The sequence below is a fragment of the Sapajus apella genome, unplaced genomic scaffold (assembly GCF_009761245.1).
Source record: "Sapajus apella isolate SASKATOON/1434 unplaced genomic scaffold, GSC_monkey_1.0 scaffold166, whole genome shotgun sequence".
NCBI classification, from domain to species: Eukaryota; Metazoa; Chordata; class Mammalia; order Primates; family Cebidae; genus Sapajus; species Sapajus apella.
The window spans coordinates 982665-1006636 of record NW_022437106.1 but is presented as its reverse complement, the minus strand read 5'-3'; the positions used below and the strand labels follow the sequence as shown (position 1 = coordinate 1006636).

At 40.1% G+C, this 23972-nt stretch overlaps 1 protein-coding gene across 9 annotated transcripts in view; it reads right to left on the bottom strand.

The window, feature by feature from the left end:
- TNRC6B (trinucleotide repeat containing adaptor 6B) overlaps positions 1 to 23972 on the bottom strand; it is a 275182-nt gene that overhangs the window by 158900 nt on the left and 92310 nt on the right. For 4 of the 9 annotated variants that reach the window (XM_032267134.1, XM_032267136.1, XM_032267133.1 and 1 more), the window contains one exon: positions 14437 to 14504. In XM_032267134.1, the coding sequence (XP_032123025.1) occupies positions 14437 to 14504 (68 nt within the window). Of the gene's footprint in view, positions 1 to 14436; positions 14505 to 17150; positions 17404 to 23972 lie in introns of those variants that run through there. The other 5 variants (XM_032267131.1, XM_032267139.1, XM_032267140.1 and 2 more) reach the window with 3 other exon arrangements.

The following is a 23972-nucleotide window of genomic DNA, read 5'->3' as shown; positions in this document are numbered from 1 at the left end:
ATCTAGGTGAGAGAGGGCGGCTAGAACCAGCTGGGTAGTAGAGGTGGAGGGAAGTTTGTAAGTACACAGTATATTTTGAAGGTAGAAGTGATTCTATTGTAAGATAACTGATACTTGGATAACTGATACTTGTTAAGCATGTAATCTTGTGACCATGAAATATTGTAGGGCCAATCAATTTATTCAAAAATAAGACTCCAAACTCTGGACTCACCATTCATTCGTGAAGTCAACAACCATTATTTGTTGCACGGCACCTACTGTGTAGCAGTTACTGTGCTAGGACCAGGCCCAGGGCATACAAAAAGGATTAATAACACCTCCAAGGACAGAGAAGCATGTAAATCCATAATTAAAACATAGCAAAGTATCATAATGAAAGTATAAATAGAGATATAACATGGCTATGCTATGGGAATAAAAAGGGTAACTGCTACTGAGAAATAAGTCTATATGAGAAATGAAAAAAAAAAAAAGAAAAAGGGTAACTGCTGGGAGAATCAGAAAAGATCTCACAGGGGAGGAGGTGAGAGTTTGAACTGAGTCTCAAAGAATGAGTAGGAGTTTGCCATGTAGAGAACCTAGAAAAGGCAAAGACTTTTCCAAGTTTTACCAACTTTAGTACTACCAAACCATGGCAAGGAGGACGGCTGACAAGAAAAAATGTCAATGGGAGAGCTAAGCCTTTCTGCTATTCTTACTCCCAGCAAAGTCAGAAGATAGAAATAATAGCCAAAACTACTTGAGGATCTCCAATGTGACCTGAATTCAACAATCTCTGGATTTGGTTACAAATTTGAATGTTAACATTTATACTATTATTCTAAGTTAGAATGCCAGCAGGCCTTTTAAGGAATGTTTTTTCTGAAATTCCTTAGCATTGAACCTCAAAAATTAAATCTGCATTTGGAGGAAGCCTTTCTTGACACTCCAGGCTGAGCTGAGTACACCCATCTGTGCTCCAAGGCACCTCATACATATCTCTAAAGTAGCACGTTCATAGCCTGTTATTAACCACTTACTTGGCGTTTCTGTCTCTAAACAATGAACCCTTAAGAGGGCAGGGTATGTAGATTTTATTTCTGGGTCTAGCACAGAAGAGAAATTCAATTAATATCTGCTGAATGAATGAACAAATAAACAAAGAAATGAACGGATGAATACTATGAACCTAGGTACTTTCAAGTTGTAAAAGAAGACATTTATCCTACAGTTGAGAGATAAGACATATGCATGAGGCAATCAACAAAAAGTGTAAGATAAATTATTAACTGTATGGTTGTGCTCTAAGAGAGGGGAGTTTGAAAATGGAGACACTACAGCTTACTTCAGTTGGGTTTCAACAGATAGGAACAGAATGGCTGAAACAGATTTGCTTTGCTCTGAAGCTAGTGAAGTTAAAGCTGCAGGCCCCCTCATTTTCATGGGTCCCTCCTAAAGCTCTAGGACGGATCCTAACAAAATGCCTAATGATTCCTTATTTTTTGGTTACTATATTTTTGCTGTTGTTTTTTGCAAGGTCTCACTCTGTTGCCCTGGCTAGAGTGCAGTGGCACAATCACGGCTCACTGCAGCCTCAAACGGCCAGGTTCAAGCAATCCTCCTGTCTCAAACTCAGCCTCCCAAGTAGCTAGGATGACAGGCATGCGCCACCATGGCCACAACGCCTGGCCAGATAATTTGTATTGTGGTAAAAATCACATAAAATTGATCATCTTAACCATTTTTAAGTGTATAAGTTCAGTAGTGTTATGTATATTCACTCTGCTATGCAACAGATCTCCAGAACGTTTTCATCTTGCAAAGCTGAAATTCTGTTCACATTAAACAACAACTTCCTTTTTTTCCCCTTCCCTATCTCCTGGCAACCACCATTCTACTTTCTGTCTCTAAACTGACTGCTCTAAGTACTTCAGATAAATGGAATCATATTAATAGTATTTGACCTTCCATACCAACTTTTTTCCCATTATGGTTCCCCTTGTGTCAGTGGACTTAAGGGTGATTTCAGGCATTCTGTAGATTCCCCCCAAGGAGACCTTCAGTTGAGGATACCTTTGTTTTGGGTTTAATGGAATAAACTAAATTTATGTAGTTTTCATAAAACTGCGTATGGTTGAGATAATGTTAACCATCAATGTACAAATAGCTGTTACTGGGTCAGCTCACTCTGTATCACAACAGAATCGTGCAGAGCCACATTATGTTGTGATATACATATTTCAATTCAAAGGCTATTTCAGATTAGTCAATGTATGAGAAAAGGTGAAGCTTTGCAATTTCATAGTGTATATATAAAAGATTGAGGTTTTCCCAAAATTGCTAACAACTTTTTTTTTTTTTGAGATGGAGTCTTGCTCTGTCACCGAGGCTGGAGTGCAGTGGGACAACCTCGGCTCAATGCAATCTCAGATTCCTGGGTTCAAGCAATTCTCCTGCTTCAGCCTCCTGAGCAGCTGGGATTACAGGTGCATGCCATCCATCATCCTGGCTAATTCTTTTATTTTTAGTAGAGACGGGGTTTTACCATGTTGGTCAGGCTGGTCTTGAACTCCTGAACTTGTGATCTGCCTGCCTCAGCCTCCCAAAGTGTTGGGATTACAGGCATGAGCGACTGCGCCCAGCCAACAATTTTACAAATTTATATGATGTCACCAATAACAAGTTGTGAGGGTGAATGGAACTTATCTAATTAGTAACAAAAACCATATTTTGGTCAACTATGCTATAGGAAGTGCTGAATTATTTACCTATTCTCTTTTTAGAAAATATCACAGAGCCGGGCGCGGTGGCTCAGGCCTGTAATCCCAGCACTTTGGGAGGCAGAGGCGGGTGGATCACGAGGTCAAGAGATCGAGACCATCCTGGTCAACATGGTGAAACCCCGTCTCTACTAAAACTAGAAAAAATTGGCTGAGCATGGTGGCGCGTGCCTGTAGTCCCAGCTACTCAGGAGGCTGAGGCAGGAGAATTGCCTGAACCCAGGAGGCGGAGGTTGCGGTGAGCCGAGATCGCGCCATTGCATTCCAGCCTGGGTAACATGAGTGAGACTCCGTCTCAAAAAAAAAAAAAAGAAAAAAGAAAAAAAAGAAAATATCACAGAATAGGGAGGATGATCAAAGAGTATAGCATGGCCAAAAAATGTAGGGGAAAATGTTTCACAGCCATGTGTTAGGCAACCAATTAATACAAATATTATGTTGTTTTTCTGAATTTTGTGGTATTTCTTGTCAACTTTTTAAAGTTTCCATTTTTGTGATTTATCTCCTCTTTGTAAATAAATATTCACTTTTGAGCCTAATTTTGTCTTTGAAATTAATTTGCTTTTTCTTAAAAAGTATTCCCACAAAAGCCAGATTTGCAGCTGGTCAGAAAGAAGGATTTCTTTGCCTGACCACAGACATTTAAGGGAGAAGGAAACCAGACTTGCATGGAAGATCTTCAGCAGAGCCCCTGGCAGGAGCAGAAGTTCCTTTGGGTAGCAGTGAAAATATGCATATAGGCTAACAGCACCTTAGGGAGGCCCTTAGAGCAAAGAAAAGGCTCAGATTTGACTAGAAAGGCATTTTCTGCAATAATAATAATAATAACTGATAACTGGCTGATATGGTTTGGCTGTGTCCCCACCCAAATCTCATCTTGAATTGTAGTTCCCATAATCCCTATGTGTTGTGGGAGGGACCCAGTGGGAGGTAATTGAATCACAGGGGTGGTCACTTTCATGCTATTCTCGTGATAGCGAGTGAGTTCTCACAAGATCTGATGGTTTTATAAGGGGCTTTCCCCCCTGTTGCTCAGCACTTCTCCATCTGCTGCCAAGTGAAGAAGGATGTGTTTGCTTTCCTTTCCACCATGATTGTAAGTTTCCTGAGGCCTCCCTGGCCACATCAAACTGTGAGTCAATTCAACCTCTTTCCTTTATAAATTACCCAGACTCAAGTAGTTCTTTTTCAGCAACATGAGAATGGGCTAATACACTGGCCTATATGTAGGGATGCTTAAGCAGAAGAATGACGATAAAATCAGGTCTATTGGAACATATTCAAGAAAGGACTGAATCTAAAGTTGATGACTGGGCATAGTGGCTCATGGCTGTAATCCAAGTACTTTGGGAGGCCAAGGCAGAAGGACTGCTTGAGCCCAGGAGTTCAAGACCAGCCTGGCAACACAGTCAGGCCTTACCTCTACTAAAACCAAAAATTAGCCAGGCATGGTAGTGTATGCCTATAGTACTAGCTACTCTGGAGGCTGAAGTGGGAGGATTGCTTGAGTCTAGGTGGTTGAGGCTGCAATAAGCCATCACCATGCCACTGCACTACAACCTGAGTGACAGAGGGAGACTGTCTCAAAAAGATATTTTTGATTGAGGCTGCAGTGAACCCAGATTGCAAGACTGCACCATTGCACTGCCTGGGTGACAAAGTGAGACCCTGTCTCAAAAAAAAGCGGGGGGAGTGGATGCAGTGGCTCACGCCTGTAACCTCAGCACTTTGGGAGGGCAAGGTGGGCAGATCATCTGAGGTCATGAGTTTGAGACCAGCTTGGCCAACATGGCGAAACCTCATCTCTACTAAAAATACAAAAATTAGTCGTGCATGGTCGTGGGCTCAATGTACTTTCTTTTTTTTTTTTTCCAGAGTCCCATTCTGTCGCCCAAGCTGGAGTGCAGTGGTGCGTTCGATCTTTTGCAACCTCCATCTCCCAGGTTCAAGTGATTCTCCTGCGTCAACCTCTTGAGTAGCTAGGGTTACAGGAGCCTGTTACCATGCCCGGCTAATTTTTTTTTTTTTTTCTAGTAGAGACAGGGTTTCAAGATGTTTGTTAGGCTGGTCTTGAACTCCTGACCTCAAGTGATCCTCCCGCCTCGGCCCCCCGAAGTACTTTAATGCACTTTTCTTCTGCTGATAACAGATAAAATATTCTGAAATTAGGCTTTTTAATAACATCACCTCTGACTTTCAAAGTGAGAGTGTAGATTAGGGATTCTTAACAGTCGATGGGAACTTCCTGACATCTTTATTCATTCAACATATATTTATAGATGCTTTTTGTGCCAGCACTTCTCTAGGCAGTGACCAAGACAACAGAAATCCATCCTCATAGAGCTGAAGATCTAGCATGAAGCTTTAACCTGATCTTTTCTGCCTTGAGCCTCCCCTCCCGCTTACCATACTCTTCCTCACTTCACACACAAATATTCCCTAAGAGAAGGCAAATGCCAGAATGCTCTGAGGGAACTTGGATCCAGACCCTCAAGTGATCATAAAATGTGGAGAAAATGAACACTAGCTTCTCTTCATGACACCACTGGAGATTCTTGATTCTGAACATGTATTTCTTTACCTATTTTCACATAGTGTTAAGGATTTGAAAACATTCTACAACTACATAACAACAATATCTCCAAAAAGATGCCTTAAGACACCACTTTCAAGTCACAGGATAAATATATCTTGCCTTTCAATTAATGTTTATCCATAAAGGCATATTAGTTGTCCATTTAAGTAAAATATAAACAAAATAAACATTCTGAGAGCTGCATGACCTACCCTATTTGTTATTATTTAAAGTTAACACCTTAGCCTGTAATGAACAGCAGCTCTTAAAGTTTGTAGTCATTGTCAATTGTGAAACACATATCTGGCAAGCATGGTGGCTCACACCTGTGATCCCAGCACTTTGGGAGACCCAGGCAGGCGGATCACCTAAGGTCAGGAGTTCGAGACCAGCCTGGCCAATATGGGGAAACTCTGTATCTACTAAATATACAAAAATTAGCAGGGCGTGGTGGTGTGCACCTGTAATGACAGCTACTGGGAGGCCAAGGCAGTAGAATCACTTGAACCCGGAGGCGGAGGTTGCAGTGAGAATAGGAAGCAAGGCTGTTATCTGTAGCTAAGGTAAGATAAAAGATAAAATAAAATTGTGAAACACATATCTATTAAAGTTACCCTTTTCTTTTCAGATGGAGTTTTGCTCTGTTGCCCAGGCTGGAGGGCAATGGCGCAATCTCGTTCACAGCAACCTCCGCCTCCCTAGTTCAAGCAATTCTCCTGCCTCAGCCTTCCAAGTAGCTGGAATTACAGGCATATGCCACCATGCCTGGCTAATTTTGTATTTTTAGTAGAGACAGGGTTTCTCCATGTTGGCCAGGCTGGTCTCAAACTCCTGACCTCAGGTGATTTGCCTGCATCGGCCTCCCAAAGTGCTGGGATTATAGGCGTGAGCCACTGTGCTTAGCCTTTTTATTTTATTTTATTTTAGAGACAGGGTCTCATTCTGTCATCTATTAAAATTACTTTTTTTTTTTTTTTTTTTGAGACAGGGTCTTTTTCTGTCACCCAGGCTGAAGGGCAGTGGTGAGATCTTGGCTCACTGCAACCTCCACCTCTCAGGCTCAAGTGATCTTGAGTAGTTGGGACTACAGGAGCACAACAACAGGCTCAGCTAATTTTTGCATTTTTTGTAGAGATAAGGATTGGCCATATTGCCCAGGCTGTTCTCTAACTCCGGAGCTCCAGCAATCCTCCCACCTCTCCCTCCCAAAGTGTTGAGATTACAGGCGTGAGCCACCAGGCCCAGCCCTAAAATTACTCTTATTGCAATTTATCCATGGTCCAGGGGTCCAAGAAAAATCTCACAAAATTCAGAACTTTTTACAATTCTGAGGCCTCTGGGGGGAAAAAAGATGTTAGAGAATTAATTTTTTTAAAAGTAACTTCAATGCAAATTACAAAATATATTAGCAACTGAAAGTTCCTCAAAGATCTAGTACGAAATGTTGATGGTTTTACAAAAACTCCCAGCAGCAAAACTTCCATGACTATAAACTATCATCTACTGAACCTCTTTGTGCCATTTTCAAAGTACAATTAACTTGAAAAGAAAACTCATTTCCTCATTCCCCCAAAAGCTGTTAAAGATTATATAGAAAAGCCAACTATTCTTCTGATGTCTAGCTTACTACTGTGTAATAATAATTGAGTTTACAGAGAGTTCAACTTGGTACTTCTTAATAAATTTATTTTGACATGTACATATTGTAACAGTTTGAAGGGGAAAAAACTGGCGAAAACCTTATGGTATAATACACAAAATAAAAACGTTAACAACAACAACTTTCCTACAGCAAAATATCAACATTTGTGTTCTGAAGATGATTGTCTATAAAATTCATGATTTGGAAATATTTTTACTTTTCCCTGTACTTAGGAAATGCTATAGAGCTGCCCAAGGTTTTTAAATAAACACTCAAAAGAATGGTTCCCAAAAAGTTTAGCGCCTAATTAGGTAGTCAAATATGAAACAAGGAATACATTAATAAAAGGAATCCTTACACAGTGGGGATTTATCTTGTGCTACAAGTGCAACTTTTAAAAGTTTAAAAGATGGAGTTGTAAGTTAGGGAGTTGGAGTGGCAGCAGAAACAGAGATAAGGTGAGGACAAACTGTTAGGACTAAAGAAAGACCTATAATAAGTAAAATTCAGAAAAATTAAAAGGGCCTTTTATAACTAGACATTTAAAATGGGATGAATGTAATTAGGAAGAAGAGAATATAATCAAGATGACAGAGTTAAGAAACTTATAAAGCAGCACCTGGGGCCGGGCGTGGTGGTGTACGCCTGTAATCCCAGCCCTTTGGGAGGCCGAGGCAGACGGATCACAAGGTCAGGAGTTCAAGATCAGACTGGCCAACATGGTGAAACCCTGTCTCTATTAAAAAATACAAAAATTAGCTGGGCATGGTAGCCGGTGCCTGTAATCCCAGCTACTTGGGAGGCTGAGGTAGGAGAATTGCTTGAACCGGGATGCAGGAGGCGGAGGCTGCAGTGAGCCGAAGATTGCGCCACTGCACTCCAGCCTGAGATACAGAGGGAGACTCTATCTCAAAACAAAACAAAAAACAAAAACCAGCACCTGGAGCACAAAGCCACACAGAACCACAACATACTGGAGTATGGAGAGCAGTGCTAACTCTATACATTACGCTCTTTGGATCACGAGGTCAGTAGTTCAAGACCAGCCTGGCCGGCATGGTGAAACCCCCGTCTCTTCTAAAAATACAAAAAGTAGCCAGGCATGGTGGTGCACACCTGTAGTCCTAGCTACTTGGGAGGCTGAGGCAGGAGAATCTCTTGAACCTGGGAGGTGGAAGCTGCAGTGACCTGAGATCGCACCACTGCACTCCAGCCTGGGTAACAGAGTGAGACTCCACCTCAAACAAACAAAAAAGATTGTCATTTCAACCATAAAGTCAATATAAAAGTTAATCTTTTGTATTATTTTTTGTGGTGAGGGGGAACTAAGTCTTTGAAATCCAGGCTTGAAATAAATTTATCCCAACATGTACATATTACAATGGTTTAAAGGGGGTTAAAGAACCACTTCAGAGGTTACACATGGGAGTTTAAAAGTACATTTCAATGTAATTTTTAAAACTGTCATTTAAAAAACCCATAAAAATGTATCATCTTAACCATTTTTAAGCATCCAGTCCAGCAGTATTAAATAAAATCACACTGCTGTGCAACACATCTCCAGAAACTTCATCTTGCAAAATTGAAGCTCTATTCCCATTAAACATTAACTTCCTCCACCTCAGCCTTTAGCAATCACCTTTCTACTTTCTGTTTCTATGATTTTGACTACTTTAGATACTTCATTTGAGTAAAATCATATAATATTTGTCCTTTTATAATTGGCTTATTTTGCTTATCATGATGTCTTTGAGGTTCATCTATATTGTAACATATGGCAGAATTTTCTTTTTTCAGGCTGTATAATACTCCCTTTTAAGTGTATGCCCCATTTTGTTTATCCATTCATCTGTTGATAGATATTTGGGTTGCTCTTACCTCTTGACTATTCTATGCAAATAACTCTTCTTCAATATTCTACTGTGAGAAATTTGTTTTTAATAATGGCATTTCATAGAATGAGACAAAAGAATGAAGAACATTTAACTGACAAAAATTTACTAGAAAAATTCAGTAATTTCAGTACATTAAAGATACGTATCTTTTGAGAATTTGAGTCAACTTTAACATAAAGATTGAAAGCTTAGATTTAAAGATTACCAGATATAGTAGGAAAAAATTAAAAGAATGAAAGAAGTCAAACTTATGACTACACCAAAATTGGTGTTTAGCTTCAAAATTACAACAAATGCTCTTCCCACAAAACTTCAGACCATCACAAATATAAATAAAATGAAATCAAAAGCCCATTTGCATTTTATCTATAAAAACCTCTTTTTTTTTTTTTTGAGTCAGAGTCTGGCTCTGTCACCTAGGCTAGTGTGCAGTGGCTCAATCTTGGCTGACTGCAACCTCCACCTCCCAGGTTCAAGCGATTCTCCTGCCTAAGCCTCCGGAGTAGCTGGGATTACAGACATCCACTACCATATCTGGCTAATTTTTGTATTTTTTTAGTAGAGATGGCATTTCACCATCTTGGCCAGGCTGGTCTCGATCTCCTGACCTCATAATCCACCTGCCTTAGCCTCCCAAAGTGCTGGGATTATAGGCGTGAGCCACTGCACCTGGCCTACAATGACCTCTCAATAAGCATGGTCAAACACAATCTATAAGCAAGTACCTGCTCAGCTGCTTTTTTAAAAGCTGTCATAATTTTAATATTTACCCCTGCATTAAACACATCATGCAATTAAAGCTGTATAATTTTAATGTAGTAATTACATGGCAATAAACTTTGCTTGTCTGATTTGCTAAAGTAACTCTCAAAGAGAATATGCTCAGAAAAATGATTAGATATTCTAATAGTAAATAAACCCCAATGAAACAATACATATAAAGTGTTTACAGCTATATACATTATAAATCTTATTCATATACATATACCAGAATTCAGTACAACTGGTCTAGAATATTAACAGTTTGGCACAGATACTTCTCAATATCAAAAGAAAATTATTTTTCAAGCACTTTCTACATATACAGCTACCTTAATCTGCCCCTTAATAGAACTTAGTTCCATTGAAACAAACATCACAGAAAATAATGTTTTAAGGTTTTGGGAACCTATAGTCAAAACATTAAATGGGGATATAAGGAAAGTGGCACAGATCTGCTAATGACATAATTTTAGTCTTAGTCCTTATAAGAATGTGCTCCATGACCTTCAGCAAGTTACATTAGCCATGTGTTCTCTTGCCCTCTGTAAGTGAAATGGGCTGTTCATACAGGCTAATACCAGTAAATGAGAACCATTTGGAAAAAAAATTAAGTTAGATCTCTGCCTCACACCATATACAAAACTACCAATTCAATTAAACATCTAAATGTAAAAAATAAAGTAGAAAACCTACGGATATTTTATCAGGTTAGGCTAGGGACGACTTCTTAAGGCAAGCACAAAACATGAAAGCCAGAAAGGTTGATTTTACTATATAAAAATTTTAAAGATTTGTTGGCATGAAAGATATCTAATGTTAAATAATAAGGACTGAGAGAAAATATTTAAAACATCTCAACAGACAAAGGTTAATAGTATCTAAAATGGATAAAGGGCTCCTACAAAACGATAAAAACAATCCAATAAAAATGGGAAATATATGTAAATAGGTGATACACAAAATAAAAATAAATGGCCAATAAACTAACAAAAGATATTCCATCTCATTAGTAAGCAGAAGAAAACAAATGAAAACAGCAAGAGAACAGGGGTGATGGCACATGCCTGTATTCCCAGCACTGTAGGAGGCTGAGTTTGGGGGAATGCTTGAGCCCAAGTGTTTGAGATCAGCCTGGGCAACATAGTGAGGCCCTGTTTCTACTACAAGAAAAAACAGAAACTAAGCCTCAAAAGAAAAAAAAAGTATCTGGGCTTGGTAGTGTGTGCCTGTAGTACTAGCTACTCAGGAGGCTAAGGTGGAAGATCACTTGCGCCCTGGAGTTCAAGGTTGCAGTGAGTTATGATCTCACCACGTGTTGTCTAGCCTGGGCAACACAGTGAGACCCTCTCAATCAATAAATAAAAATAAAAATATAAGAATAAGGATTTCTAATAAAATATTATTTGTAGTAATCAAGGAAGTGAGGGCCACCAAAATATTTATTAGGGAAGAATGACAATAGCACATCCATTCAACAGGATGTTCAACAGATTTTAAAAGGATGAAACAGGCCGGGCCACATGGCTCATACCTGTAATACCAACACTTTGGAAGTCTGAGGCAGGAGGATTGCCTGGGCCCAGGAGTTGCAGAGCAGTCTGGGCAACAATATGGGACCTCATCTCCACAAAAAAAATTTTTTTAATTAGCCGGGTACAATGGTATGCACCTGTAGTCCCAGCCACTCGGGAGGCTAAAGCAGGAAGATCCCATGAGCCCAGGAGTTCCAGGTCGCAGTGAGCTATGATCGCAGCACTGCACCCTAGCCTAGTAACACAGTAAGACCTTGCCTCCAAGAAAAAAAAAAAAAAAAAAAAGAAATAGACTGAAAATATGTCGTTACAAAAGTAAGTCTCAGAAGAATGATATTTTTTAAAAAGCAATTTAATTTTTTTTTTACATGTACAGAAAATGTTTAGGAAGATTAGGAAGGGAAGAATCTCACCTTTATTTCTATAGTCACATTTACTGTTTGAATGTTTTATGACAAGCTAATATTGCTTTTATTTAAAAATTATGGCCAGGCATGGTGGCTCATGCCTGTAATCCCAGCACTTTGGGAGGCTGAGGCGGGTGGATCATCTGAGGTCAGGAATTCAAGACCAGCCTGGCCAACATGGTGAAACCGTGTCTCTACTAAAAATACAAAAAATTAGCTGGGCATTGTGGTGGTGGGCACCTGTAATCCCAGATACTTTGGGAGGCTAAGGCGGGTAGATCACCTGAGGTCAGGAATTCAAGACCAGCCTGACCCACATGGAGAAACCCCCGTTTCTACTAAAAACACAAAATTAGCCGGGCATGGTGGCACATGCCTGTAATCCCTGCTACTTGGGAGGTTGAGGCAGGAGAACTGCTTGAACCTGGGAGGTGGAGGTTGCTATGAGCCAAGATCGTGCCACTGCACTCCAGCCTGGGCAACAAGACTGAAACTCCGCCTCCAAAGAAAAAAAAAGTACTCAGTTCCTACATTCTCTACCCAAACTGAATCATATTTATAAAGTATAGCAATAATCATTTGCCAACTGCAGTTCTGAGATTAAAAATATTTTTTGTAAATATTTTTATTGTTGTTGCCTCAAAACAAGAACACAGCACCTTTGAGAAGACTCATTTCTGCTTTACCACTTCAGTGTGTAATAGCTGACCAGGCCCAGAAATAGAATAGTATCACCTGTGAAAAGGTTAGGCAGTATGAGACTTGTGAAAATAAAACAAGGGAGAAAGGCAAGGATATAACACATGGCATTCCAACTTGCTGGGGCTCTCTGAAACTCTCTAAAAGAAGTACAGCTTGTATAACATAAAACTTGTGGGAGAATCTGCCCAGGAACGTTTCCTGAATACCTAAATAAGCTGATTCAGCAGAGAGGTTACTAGAGAGATGTTTAAAGATAAAGACTGGTTTGTTTGGGAAATGGATACCCTTTATAGTACAGAACTTTCATCTGTGTTTTAAAAATAGGCTTAATGCCATTTTCATTGTTTCCCCCAACTCCCTCTTATTCATGAGACTTTGATCTTGACAACTGCAGTTTTACTAACCACAGTATTTTTCAGGAACATAGCTTCCAAGGATGGCAAAGGATGTGAGAGCATTGGTGAGATGTGGGTTCAAATCTGTATTGCATTTCAAGTTGCATTACCATAGGCGAGTTACCAACCCTGATATCTGAGTGAAATGGAGATGAAATAGTGTAACCAGTGGAAATGACAGAGTAAAAAACATTTAAGCAAAGTACCTTGTGCACAGAAAACCGAGTCTTACTCTGTCACCCAGGCTGGGGTGCAGTGGCATGATCTCAGCTCACTGCAACCTCTGCCTCCTGGGTTCAAGCAATTCTCCTGCTTCAGCATCCTGAGTAGCTGGGACTTCAGGCACATGCCACCACAGCAGACTAATTTCTTTTGCATTTTAGTAGAGATGGGGTTTTACCATGTTGCCCAGGCTGGTCTTGAACTCCTGAGCTCAGGCAATCTGCCCACCTCGGCCTCCCAAAGTAGCTAGGATTATAGGCGTGAGCCACTGTGTCCAGCCAAGGGGAGTATAATTTTTCTATGACAGATCTGTGACCAGACTGTGGGGGTGGAGGCCTGTGCAGTGGACAGGGAGAAAAGCACCTAAAGTGTTTCTCTCGTCATTCCACTGGGACTAGATGTCTGGCATTCTAATTTGCTAAAGATGAATTGATTCCATCAGCCCATGCAGAATATAAGTGCTTTTGACAGAATACAGCAAAGTTAGGATTTATACTGTAAGCTATTTTTAAAATTGCCTAGTTGGCAAATTAAACCATCTGTGAAAATATCCTGGTTTCCATTCACAACAAATACAAGACAAGCCATTTTCCTTTAATGAATCTGGCCTCGTGGCAGCATAGTCCATTCTGCATAATTTATTCCTAAGGGTTTCAAAGACATAATTTTCTTAAGACAGACCAAAATTAAACTATTTTCTAGGAAAAAAAAATATGAGCGAGAGAAGTTTCTCTCTATAGATTTTTGGTAAATTCCATGAATCACTCTGGGCCATTCAATTTAGAAGACTAATGTATGAATAAAAAATAGTAGTTATGTCAGTACTTTAAGCAGTCTTAACTGTTTTTCCTTTAAAAGGGCACATGAAAAACCAGTCTGCTCTGCAACACAATTTTTCACATTCTGTGACAGAGAGAGGAAAAAAATCCACTCACTGCTATCAAATAGCTACCCTGCAGACTCCCAGCTTCAAGTTTAAAACCAATCACCCCTTAAGGAGTCAGGGGAGAGATACTAAATTATTAAGAATGTTGGCTAAGTTATATTATTTATAATTCCTGTTCCTTTAGGGAAACAATTTGTTATTTAAACAAAGATCAGAAGTGTAAATAACCAAATGGAATAGAATTTCAGGAAGCACTATTCAAATAAATTCACACTTAGATTGCAAGGAAATGGTCTATTAATTTAGTCCACTTCATAAAGACATTGCTGAGAAAAGGATGTACCACTTTATACTTTCTTTGGAAATCAACCAAACTGAATTAGTTCAATTTGGAACATACTGAGCCTTAAAGCCATTGCTAAAACGTAACATAAATTTTGATTAGGCGAGTGTGAAAGCCTATAAAGCTAACTTTCTTGTCCTTCCAGTTAGTTGGTCTATAAATAGAAGCAATGCATTCATAGCCACCAAAGCAACAGGTGAGTTCCCCAATGTCTCCAACATATACATCTCTGACAAACACATAGTCAGCATGTTGAACCAAACTGTTTCCGAGGACCTGTAATAGGACTCTTTTTAAATAAACTGTGACTCACTGTTTGCTTTCTTCACCAGGAGGTGGAGTCTTGCCATGCCCTTCCATTACAAAATCCTCCTGTTCCACCTGCAAAGGCAAGCACCACAGGTCAGCAGTACTCAGTAACTACAGTGAGACTCACTCCAAGAACCCAGACCTACCCTGTGCAGAACCACAAGGCCATTTCACTGTGCACAGAACAGAAGCCTAGGCCAATGGTTTTCAAACTTCTCCTTGAGTGATTAGATATGCAGAATAAAAAAGGAAACATGTTCATCTGCAAAACATGTAACTCTGACAAAGGATGAGCATCCAGCATATAAAAGAACAGTGACGAATCAATGAGATGAAGACAATCTACTAGAAAAACCTGCAAAATAACCAACTAGGAATTTCACTGAAGAGAACACATAAACAATTCCTAAACGTATGAAAAGATGTCCAATCTCATGTCAGTCAAAAAAATGCAAATTAAAACCATTTCACAACTACCAGGTTGGCTAAAATTAAAGTCAGGCAATACCAAGTGTTGACAAGGATATAGAGCAATAGCAATTCTTATCCACTCCTAGAGGGAGGGAAAGCTGGTATGGCTACTTTGAAAAAGTTTGCCATTATTTAGTACATTTGAACATGCATTTACCGTACACCTTAGTAACTGCACTTCTATGTATATACCCTACAGACACTTTTGCACATATACAAAAGTATTTGTAGTAGAATCCTTTTTAGCAGAAAAAATACATGAATAAATGTCTATCAACAGTAAAACAGATAAATAGGCTATGGGTTTTCAGAAAACAGAATACTGTATTGCATGAAAACGAATGAACTATAGCTATACACCTCAATCTGGATGAGTTACAAAAAGGTAATCAAGCGAAGGAAGCAATTCACAAAAGCATACATACATTATATGATTTTATAATTATCAAGTTCAAATATATACCTATTTTAGAGCGAACTGAAGCAGAAAATACATTTTTTTAACTGTGTGTGTTTGTGTGTGTGTGTGTGTGTGTGTGTGTGTGTAGACATATATAAGTATATACATGCTTTTATTTTTAAAGCTATAAAGAAAAGGTTGAGGCCGGGCACAGTGGCTCACGCCTATAACCCCCAGCACTTTGGGAGGCCGAGACGGGTGGATCACGAGGTCAAGAGAGCGAGACCATCCTGGTCAACATGGTGAAACCCCGTCTCTACTAAAAATACAAAAATTAGCTGGGCATGGTGGCGCACGTCTGTAGTCCCAGCTACTCGGGAGGCTGAGGCAGGAGAATTGCTTGAACCAGGAGACGGAGGTTGTGGTGAGCCGAGATTGTGCCATTGCATCCAGCCTGGGTAACAAGAGCGAAACTCCATCTCAAAAAAAAAAAAGAAAAGGTTGAGAGCTATGGCATGACCCTGTCAGTCCCAGCTACTTCAGGGGGCTGAGGCAGGAGGATTGATTGAGTCTAGCAGTTCCAGGCTATAGCACTCTATGATCACACCTGTGAACAGCCACTGCACTCCAGCCTAGGGAGCACAGCAAGACCCTAAGTCTTAAAAAAAAAAAAGTATAAAAAAAGGGAATAATTTCTTAATATAAATTATTAATATAATTTCATAAAGGGAATTGTTCCTTTCTTTAATAATTTATTGTAATTTAAATTACTAATTTGATTTTAAAATTATTAAAATTTTTATTGAATACATGATTTAAAAAGCCAAATAATTAATATTACAGGCTGACAAACAAAGAGCACTCTCCACCCCTCCCCACCCTCACAACGCCAAGCCTCCATCCTCCCTTCCTCCCAGTGTAAGTTACTGTTTTTGTTCGACTCAATATTCAGTGCTAACTGTGCTATTATGTAGTAAATAATATATACAGCTGAATCATATGGAATGCTATAATTAAATTTCCTTTCTTGTATAATTTTGGTTTCCTTGGAACTAATAATTACCACTTCCTCTTCTTAGTCTTTTTTTTCCTCTGTTTTTTTTTTTCCAGCTTAGTATTTGTTATGTATTTTTCATTAATTCATCCTCAAACTTTCTAACAGAACTGTAAATCTCTTCTTAATCAGTTCAAACACTTCAGGTTATCTGTCAGTTTCACCCCGCCTTGAAGACATTCTCAGGGGCTTCTCCTGCTCTGACCTGGATTGATTGCTCTCTGGGCCACTGAATCACTGACATCTTGCCAGGGAGTCTCCTCCTCTTCATCTCTAGAATTCCCTCCTTTTTTTCCTAGGCTGGAGCATCTATTTCCCAGATCCTCTGTCTCTTTTACGGTTTACTCACTGGTTCAGGTGGAGTATATATTCCCATGATTTCTTGATAGAAGGTATATAGAAGGTGAATTTTTTTGAGACCTTGAATGACTGAAATGTCCTTGTTTTATCCACACATATAACTGACATATAAAATCTTTTTATTTATTTATTTTTTGAGACGGAGTCTTGTTCTGTAGCCTAGGCTAGAGTGCAGTGGCATGATTTCAGTTCACTATGGCCTCCGCCTCCTGGGTTCAAGCAATTCTCCTGTCTTAGCCTCTCGAGTAGCTGGGACTATAGGGGTGTGCCACTACGCCTGGTTAACTTTTTGTATTTTTAGTACAGATGGGGTTTTGCCATGTTGGCCACACTGGTCTCGAACTCAGGTGATCCACCTGTCTCAGCCTTTCAAAGTGCAGGGATTACAAAGTGTGAGCCACCACTCCCAGCCATAAAAACATTTTTTGCCCACATGCTTAAATATAAAAGTTGAAGTCAGTAAACTTTTCCATCCAAAATTTTGAGGGTGATGCTCCATTGTCTTCTAGCTCCCAGAGCTGCTACACAGAAGCTCAGTATCATTCTAGGTCCCAATGTTTTGGATGTGACCTGTGTCTTTTCTAGAAACATTTAGGGCCTTATTTGCATAGTGGTGAGTAAGAAAGAAAAAAACAAAAACAAAAACAAAACCCTTTTAGGATCTTCCATTTATCCTTAGGATTTCTTTTTTTTTGAGACAGAGTCTTGCCTTGTTGTGCTCAGACTGGAGTATAGTGGCGTGATCTGGGCTCACTGCAACCTCCCTCTCCCAGGCTCAAGTGATTCTCCTGCCTCAGCCTCCACAGTAGCATCCATCACTATTCCTGGTTGTTTTTTGTATTTGTAGTAGAGATGGGGTTTCATCATGTTGGCTAGGCTGGTCTCGAATTCCTGCCTCAGGTGATCCAAGGTAGAGACAGATAGGGTCTTCCTGCCTACGGCTGAAGTGATCCTTCAGTCTTGGCCTCCCAAAGTGCTGGGATTACAGGCATGAGTTACCAAGCCTAGCCTCAATGATTAATTTGGGATATGGTTGTACCTTTAAGCAACATATAAATTGAGACAGAAAGTTTCCATCTCCCCAGAAAACTTCTACATGCCCCTACCCTTGAAGATCCCCCTATTACCATAAATGGGCTTGACAGGTTCATAAGCTTAATATCATTGGGATCTGACAGTATGTACCACTTTTATATATTTTTTTTCACTCAGTATAATGTTTCTGAGATTTATCCATGTTCTTATACTGATCAAGAGTTCAATTTTTTTTTTTTTTTAATTTTAGACAGAGTCTAGCTTTGTCACCAGGCTGGAGTGCAGTGGCATGATTTCAGCTCACTGCAATCTCCACCTCTTGAGCTCAAGTGATTCTCCTGACTCAGCCTCCCGAGTAGCTGGGACTGAATCAGCCCAGCTGATATTTTTGTATTTTTAGTAGATACAGGATTTCACCATGTTGGCCAGGGTGGTCTTGATCTCTTGACCATGTGATCCACCCACCTTGGCCTCCCAAAGTGCTGGATTACAGGCGTGAGCCACCATGCCTGGCCCAAGAGTTCAATTTTAAAACTTATTCCCTTGCACAGACAAACTATAATTTGTTTATTAATTCACCTGTAGATAGAGGGCTGGCTATTTCCAGTTTGGAGCTGCTATAAATAAAGCTGTCATGAACATTTTTATATAATGTGTTTTTGCAATCCTATGTAGTCATTTCAATGGAGTATGTACCTAAGAGAATGAATGTCTGCCTTATAAGGTGGATGTATGTTTAACTTTATTTAGAAGCTTATGAAACAGTTTTCTAAGGGCCTATACCATTTTATACTCCTTCCAACAATGTCTAAACACGTTCCAGTTGCTCCACATTCTTGCTGACACCTGGTATTATCAGTCTTTTGAACTGTAGTCATTTTGGTGAGTGTGTAGCATTATAATTTTAATTTGTATTTCCCTCATGAATAATGTTGAACATCTGTGTTTTCATAACCATCTGGAAGTCTTATTTTGTGAAATGCCTGTTTTAATCTTTTGCCCATTTTTGAGTTGTCTGGCCTTTTCTGATTTTTAGTAATGTATTTATTTATTTATTTTTGAGACAGAGTTTTGCTCTTGTTGCCCAGGATGGAGTGCAATGGCAAGATCTCGTCTCACTGCAGCCTCTGCCTCACGGGATCAAGCAATTTTCCTACCTCAGTCTCCAGAGTAGCTGGGATTATAGGCATGTGCCACCACACCCAGCTAATTTTGTATTTTTAGTAGAGACAGGGTTTCTCCACGTTGGTTGGGCTGGTCTTAAACTCCCAACCTCAGGTGATCTGCTCGCCTGAGGGCAGGATTACAGTGCTGGGATGAGCCACCGTGCCTAGCTATAATTCTTCACATACTCTGGATATGAGACTTTTATTAGAAAGATGTATTGTAAGTGTTTCTTCCCAATCTATAGTTTTCCGTATTCTTTTTTTTTTTTAGAGTCAAGGTCTCTGTCACCTAGGCTGGAGTGCAGTGGTATGATCATAGCTCATTAGAAGCCTCAACCTCCAGGCCTTAAGTGATCCTTCCACCTTAGCCTCCTGGATAGCTAGGACTACAGGAGTGCATCACCACAAACAACTAATTTTTAAAATATTTTTGTAGAGATGGGGTCTTGCCATGTTGCCCAGGCTGGTTTCAAACCCCTGGCCTCAAGTGATTCTCCTGCATTAGCCTCTCAAAATGTTGAGATTACAGGCATGAGCCACTGTGCCTAGCCTTTTTCAACATTCTTAATGGTGTCAATTATGTAGCAGAAGTTTAAAATGTTTCATGAAATTCAACTGAACAACTGTTATCTTTTACAGTTAGTGCTTTGTGCATGTTACGAAGAAATGTTCATATCCTCCCCAAAGTCATGAATGTAGACATCTCTTACGTGGTCATTAAAAGGCTTTATCGTTTTAGCCTTCACAGTTAGGTTTCTGATCCACCTCAAATTAAGTTTTGTATATGGTAGGGCCGGGTGCGGTGGCTCACGCCTATAATCTCAAGACTTTGAGAGGTGGAGGTGGGCAAATGAATACAAGGTCAGAAGATTGAGACCATCCTGGCTAACATGGTGAACCCCCATCTCTACTAAAAATACAAAAAAATTAGCCAGGTATGGTGGTGGGCGCCTGTGGTCCCAGCTAGTTGGAAGGCTGAGGCAGGTGAATCGCTTAAACCCGGGAGGCGGAGGTTGCAGTGAGCCAAGACTGTGCCATTATACTCCAGCCTGAGTAACAAGAGCAAAAATCCATCTCAAAGAAAGAAAAAGTTTTGTATATGGTATATGACATAGAGGTCAGGGTTCATACATTTCCACATGGTTATCCAGTTCCTCCAGCACCTTTTCCTCACTGAATTACATTAGTCTTCTGATCATTTTTTTCTAATTGTGAAGTCTTATGCTTTAGGTTCAAAAGAATCAATTATACAACTAGAGGATGGGCAAGACCAGTGTAATAGCAGTGTATGGACAATGTGATTGACTTCTGAAACAAAGAAACACTTCTTGCTTAGCTATAGAACCACAAATTTTAACTGACATTTTGATATCCTTTAAAGCTTATTTTGACCATGTGATTAAAATCTAGTCAAAGAGATTTAAGTAGAGTGTAAAGTGCAGCTTCTACAAAGTCTGCCTAAGGAAGTGACAAGTTCTCTCCTTTCTGTTACATGGAACACAGTAAGAATTGTTAGGGTTGTTTTTTATTTTAGCCATTCTAGTGGATGTGAAATGCTATCTCACTGTGGTTCTGATTTGCGCCTTGCATGCTTTTTAAAACAAAGATGCCTAAGCCCTACCCTGGACTTAATGAAACAGAATCTCAAGAGCCAGAATCTGGTGGCTGTGCATGGTGGCTCATGCCTGTAATCCCAGTGCTGTGGGAGGCCATGGTAAGAAGATCACTTGAGGGCAGGAATTCGAGACCAGCCCTGGCAACATAGTGGAGACCCGTCTCTTTAAAAAAAAAAAAAAAAAAAAAGGTCCGGGCGTGGTGGCTCATGCCTGTAATCCCAGCACTTTGGGAGGCCAAGGTGGGTGGATCATGAGGTCAGAAGTTCAACAGCAGCCTGGCCAAGATGGTGAAACCTGTCACTACTAAAAATACAAAATTCACCAGGCACGATGGCAGGTGCCTGTAATCCCAGCTACTCGGGAGGCTGGTGCAGGAGAATCACTTGAACCCGGGCGGCAGAGGTTGCAGTGAGCCGAGATCACACCACTGCACTCCAACCTGGATGACAGACTGATCTCTACTAAAAATAGAAAAACTAGCTGGGCATGGTGGTGTGTGTCTGTAATCCCAGCTATTTGGGAGTCTGAGGCAGGAGAATCGCCTGAGCCTGGGAGGCGGAGGTTGCAGTGAGCTGAGATCCTGCCACTGCACTCCCGCCTGAGCGAAAGAGCAAGTATCTGTCTCAAAAAACAAAAACATAGTAACAGTAACAATAGCGACATCTAATACCTTGCTCTATATCCTATTTTACATGGTATTCATTCAACCCATTCTTTCCAGATTTGTCTCCGAGTGCTCTCGTCCCATTCCTCCTATGTGCTTCTCCTCTCAGTCTGCTCCTCTGCAGACCATTGCTACTGCCTGATTTCAAGTCTTCCTCAGTCTTCCCGAGAAGACTCCGAAGTGGTCTCCGTCTCCATTTTATACCCTCTTTATAATCACTTCTCCACACTCCTGCCAGCAGGTCAATTTTTTTTTTTTTTTTTGAGATGGAATCTAGCTCTGTTATCCAGGCTGGAGTGTAGTGGCACAATCTAGGCTCACTGTAACCTCTGCCTCCCAGTTCAAGCGATTCTCCTGCCTCAGCCTCCCGAGTTAACTGGGATTACAGGCACCTGCCATCACTCCTGGCTAATTTTTTGTATTTTTAGTAGATTACAGCCTCCCAAGTAGTTGGGATTACGGGCATGGTGGAATTGTCACCATGCCTGGCTCATCTTTGTATTTTCAGTAGAGACAGGGTTTCACTGTGTTGGCCAGGCTGGTCTCAAAATCTTGACCTCAAGTAACCCACCTACCTCGGCCTCCCAAAGTGCTGGGATTACAGGTGTGAGCACCATGCCTGGCAGGTCAGTCTTTCTAAACATGCATCAGATGAAGTTTCTCCCCTGCTTAACATCCTTCAATAGCTCCCTATTGCCTGCAGGGATTCTGCTTCTAACTCCATCTTCAGGGTCTCAAACACATTTCTCAATGCTCTAACCACATCTTCTCCAGAGAAATGTGTGGCTCTGAATATGCACAAAGCACCCTCTTCCTTCTTAAGGATTCTTCTATACCCAGGTGACTTTTCCAGTAAGTTTATCTGACATAAGGAAACAGTTGATTATTCTGCCATATAGCTTGTCCCTGATGCAGTATTGAAATACTATGGCCTCTGGAGTCAGACAGACCTGGACTCCAGCCCAAATGATGTTGCTTACCAGCTATGCAAACAAATGGGGAAAGCACTTGGACTGCGTGTTTGCTTTTCCAATCTGCTCTTAGGATACCAAAATCCATGAAATCTTGTTATAACTTGCTAAAGCAGATTCAGTCTAAAGTAGAGATATCCTAAGCTTTAGAAAGCAAAAGACTTTACTAAACTATGTGTAAATCTTTTTTCTCTGCATCCCCTACCAAAGCACAAACAAAACAAATTGTCGTGTTCTTAAAATACTCCTGTGTAACACTTCTTGACTACACGAGCACTTAATATTAAGAACAGATCTTGCAATTTTTTGTCAATGAAACCAATTAAAACAGATCATTCAAATACTCCTGTGTATTTTATGTCTAAATTATCCTGTTATCTTTAATGTTAAGCAAATCAACAGATCACTTTATTCTCTGTAGACAAAGACTAAATTTACTTGTTACTTTTGATAATGATAAAGAACATTGCATTAATAACTAAAGTGTTAGCTTCCTGATTCAGTAAATATTTATTTGCAGTAATTAGTAGAGACACATGGCCACATTAAATCTATAGCTATAAATGTGAAACCTTAGAACTTACTTTTATTGTTTCATTATAAATATTTAAATACATAGGCCAGGCATGGTGGCTCATGTCTATACCCTCAACACTTTGGGAGGCTGAGGTGGGAGGATTTCTTGATCCCAGGAGTTCAAGACCAGCCTAGGCAATATAGTGAGACCATGTCTCAACAAAAAAAAGTTTAAAAAAAAATTTAGCTGGGTGTGGTGGCACATGCCTATGGTCCCAGCTACATGGGAGGCTGAGGCAGGAGGATTCCTTAGAGCCCAGGAGGTTGAGGCTGCAATGAGCTATGTTCAGGATACTATACTCTGGCCTGGGTGACAGAGCAAGACTCTGTCTCAAAAAATAGAAAAATACATATATAAAAATAAACATACACAAAGGTACAGAGAATATGATCACAAACACCCAACTGCTCAGCTCTATGACAAGTTTTACTATTATGTTTTAGATTTCACTTAAAAAATAAACATTCCAAGGCTAGAGCTGCAGAATCTCTACAACTAGTAAGCTAACATCAACTCATTTAGAATATTGACTTAAGTTACATTACAGTTAAAGGATTTAAGGATTCTACAGAGTTTAAGGATTCTAATCCATCTTTGTTAAGAACCATAATGAAAGATTACATCCAGTCTGAAGACTGTCCCAGGAATGCTAGTCCTTGTCTCCCAATTCATTTGTCCTTCTGTGGGATCTCCTTCCTCACCTACGGTTCTTGCTCTCCTAACTCCTGAGAACTCAAGACCCACTGGAAATCAGTCCACAGGCTGAAGTAGGCCTACTAAATCCTCTTTTTAAAGATAATCTGAGGGTAAACATACAGATATTCTAGTCTACCCTCTACAACAACACGAATCATCCTAATACAGCAAATCATAAAGTAAAATGTACATTTCATTTCCCTGCTTTAAAAATCGGCCGCTTTGGTTGGGTACAGTGGCTCATGCCTGCAATCTCAGCACTTTGGGAGGCCGAGGCAGGAAGATCACTTGAGTCAGAAGTTCGAGACCAGCCTGGTCAACATAGTGAGACCCAGTCTCTAAAGCAAAGTAAGAAAAATTAGCCAGGCATGGTGGCACACCTGTGATCTCAGCTATTCTGGAGGCTGACGTGGGAGGATCACTTGAGTCCACAAGTTCAAGGTTTCAGTAAGCTATGATCACATTACTGCTCTCCAGCTTGGGCAACAGAGCAATAATATATTTCTATTAAACAAACAAACAAAAAATCT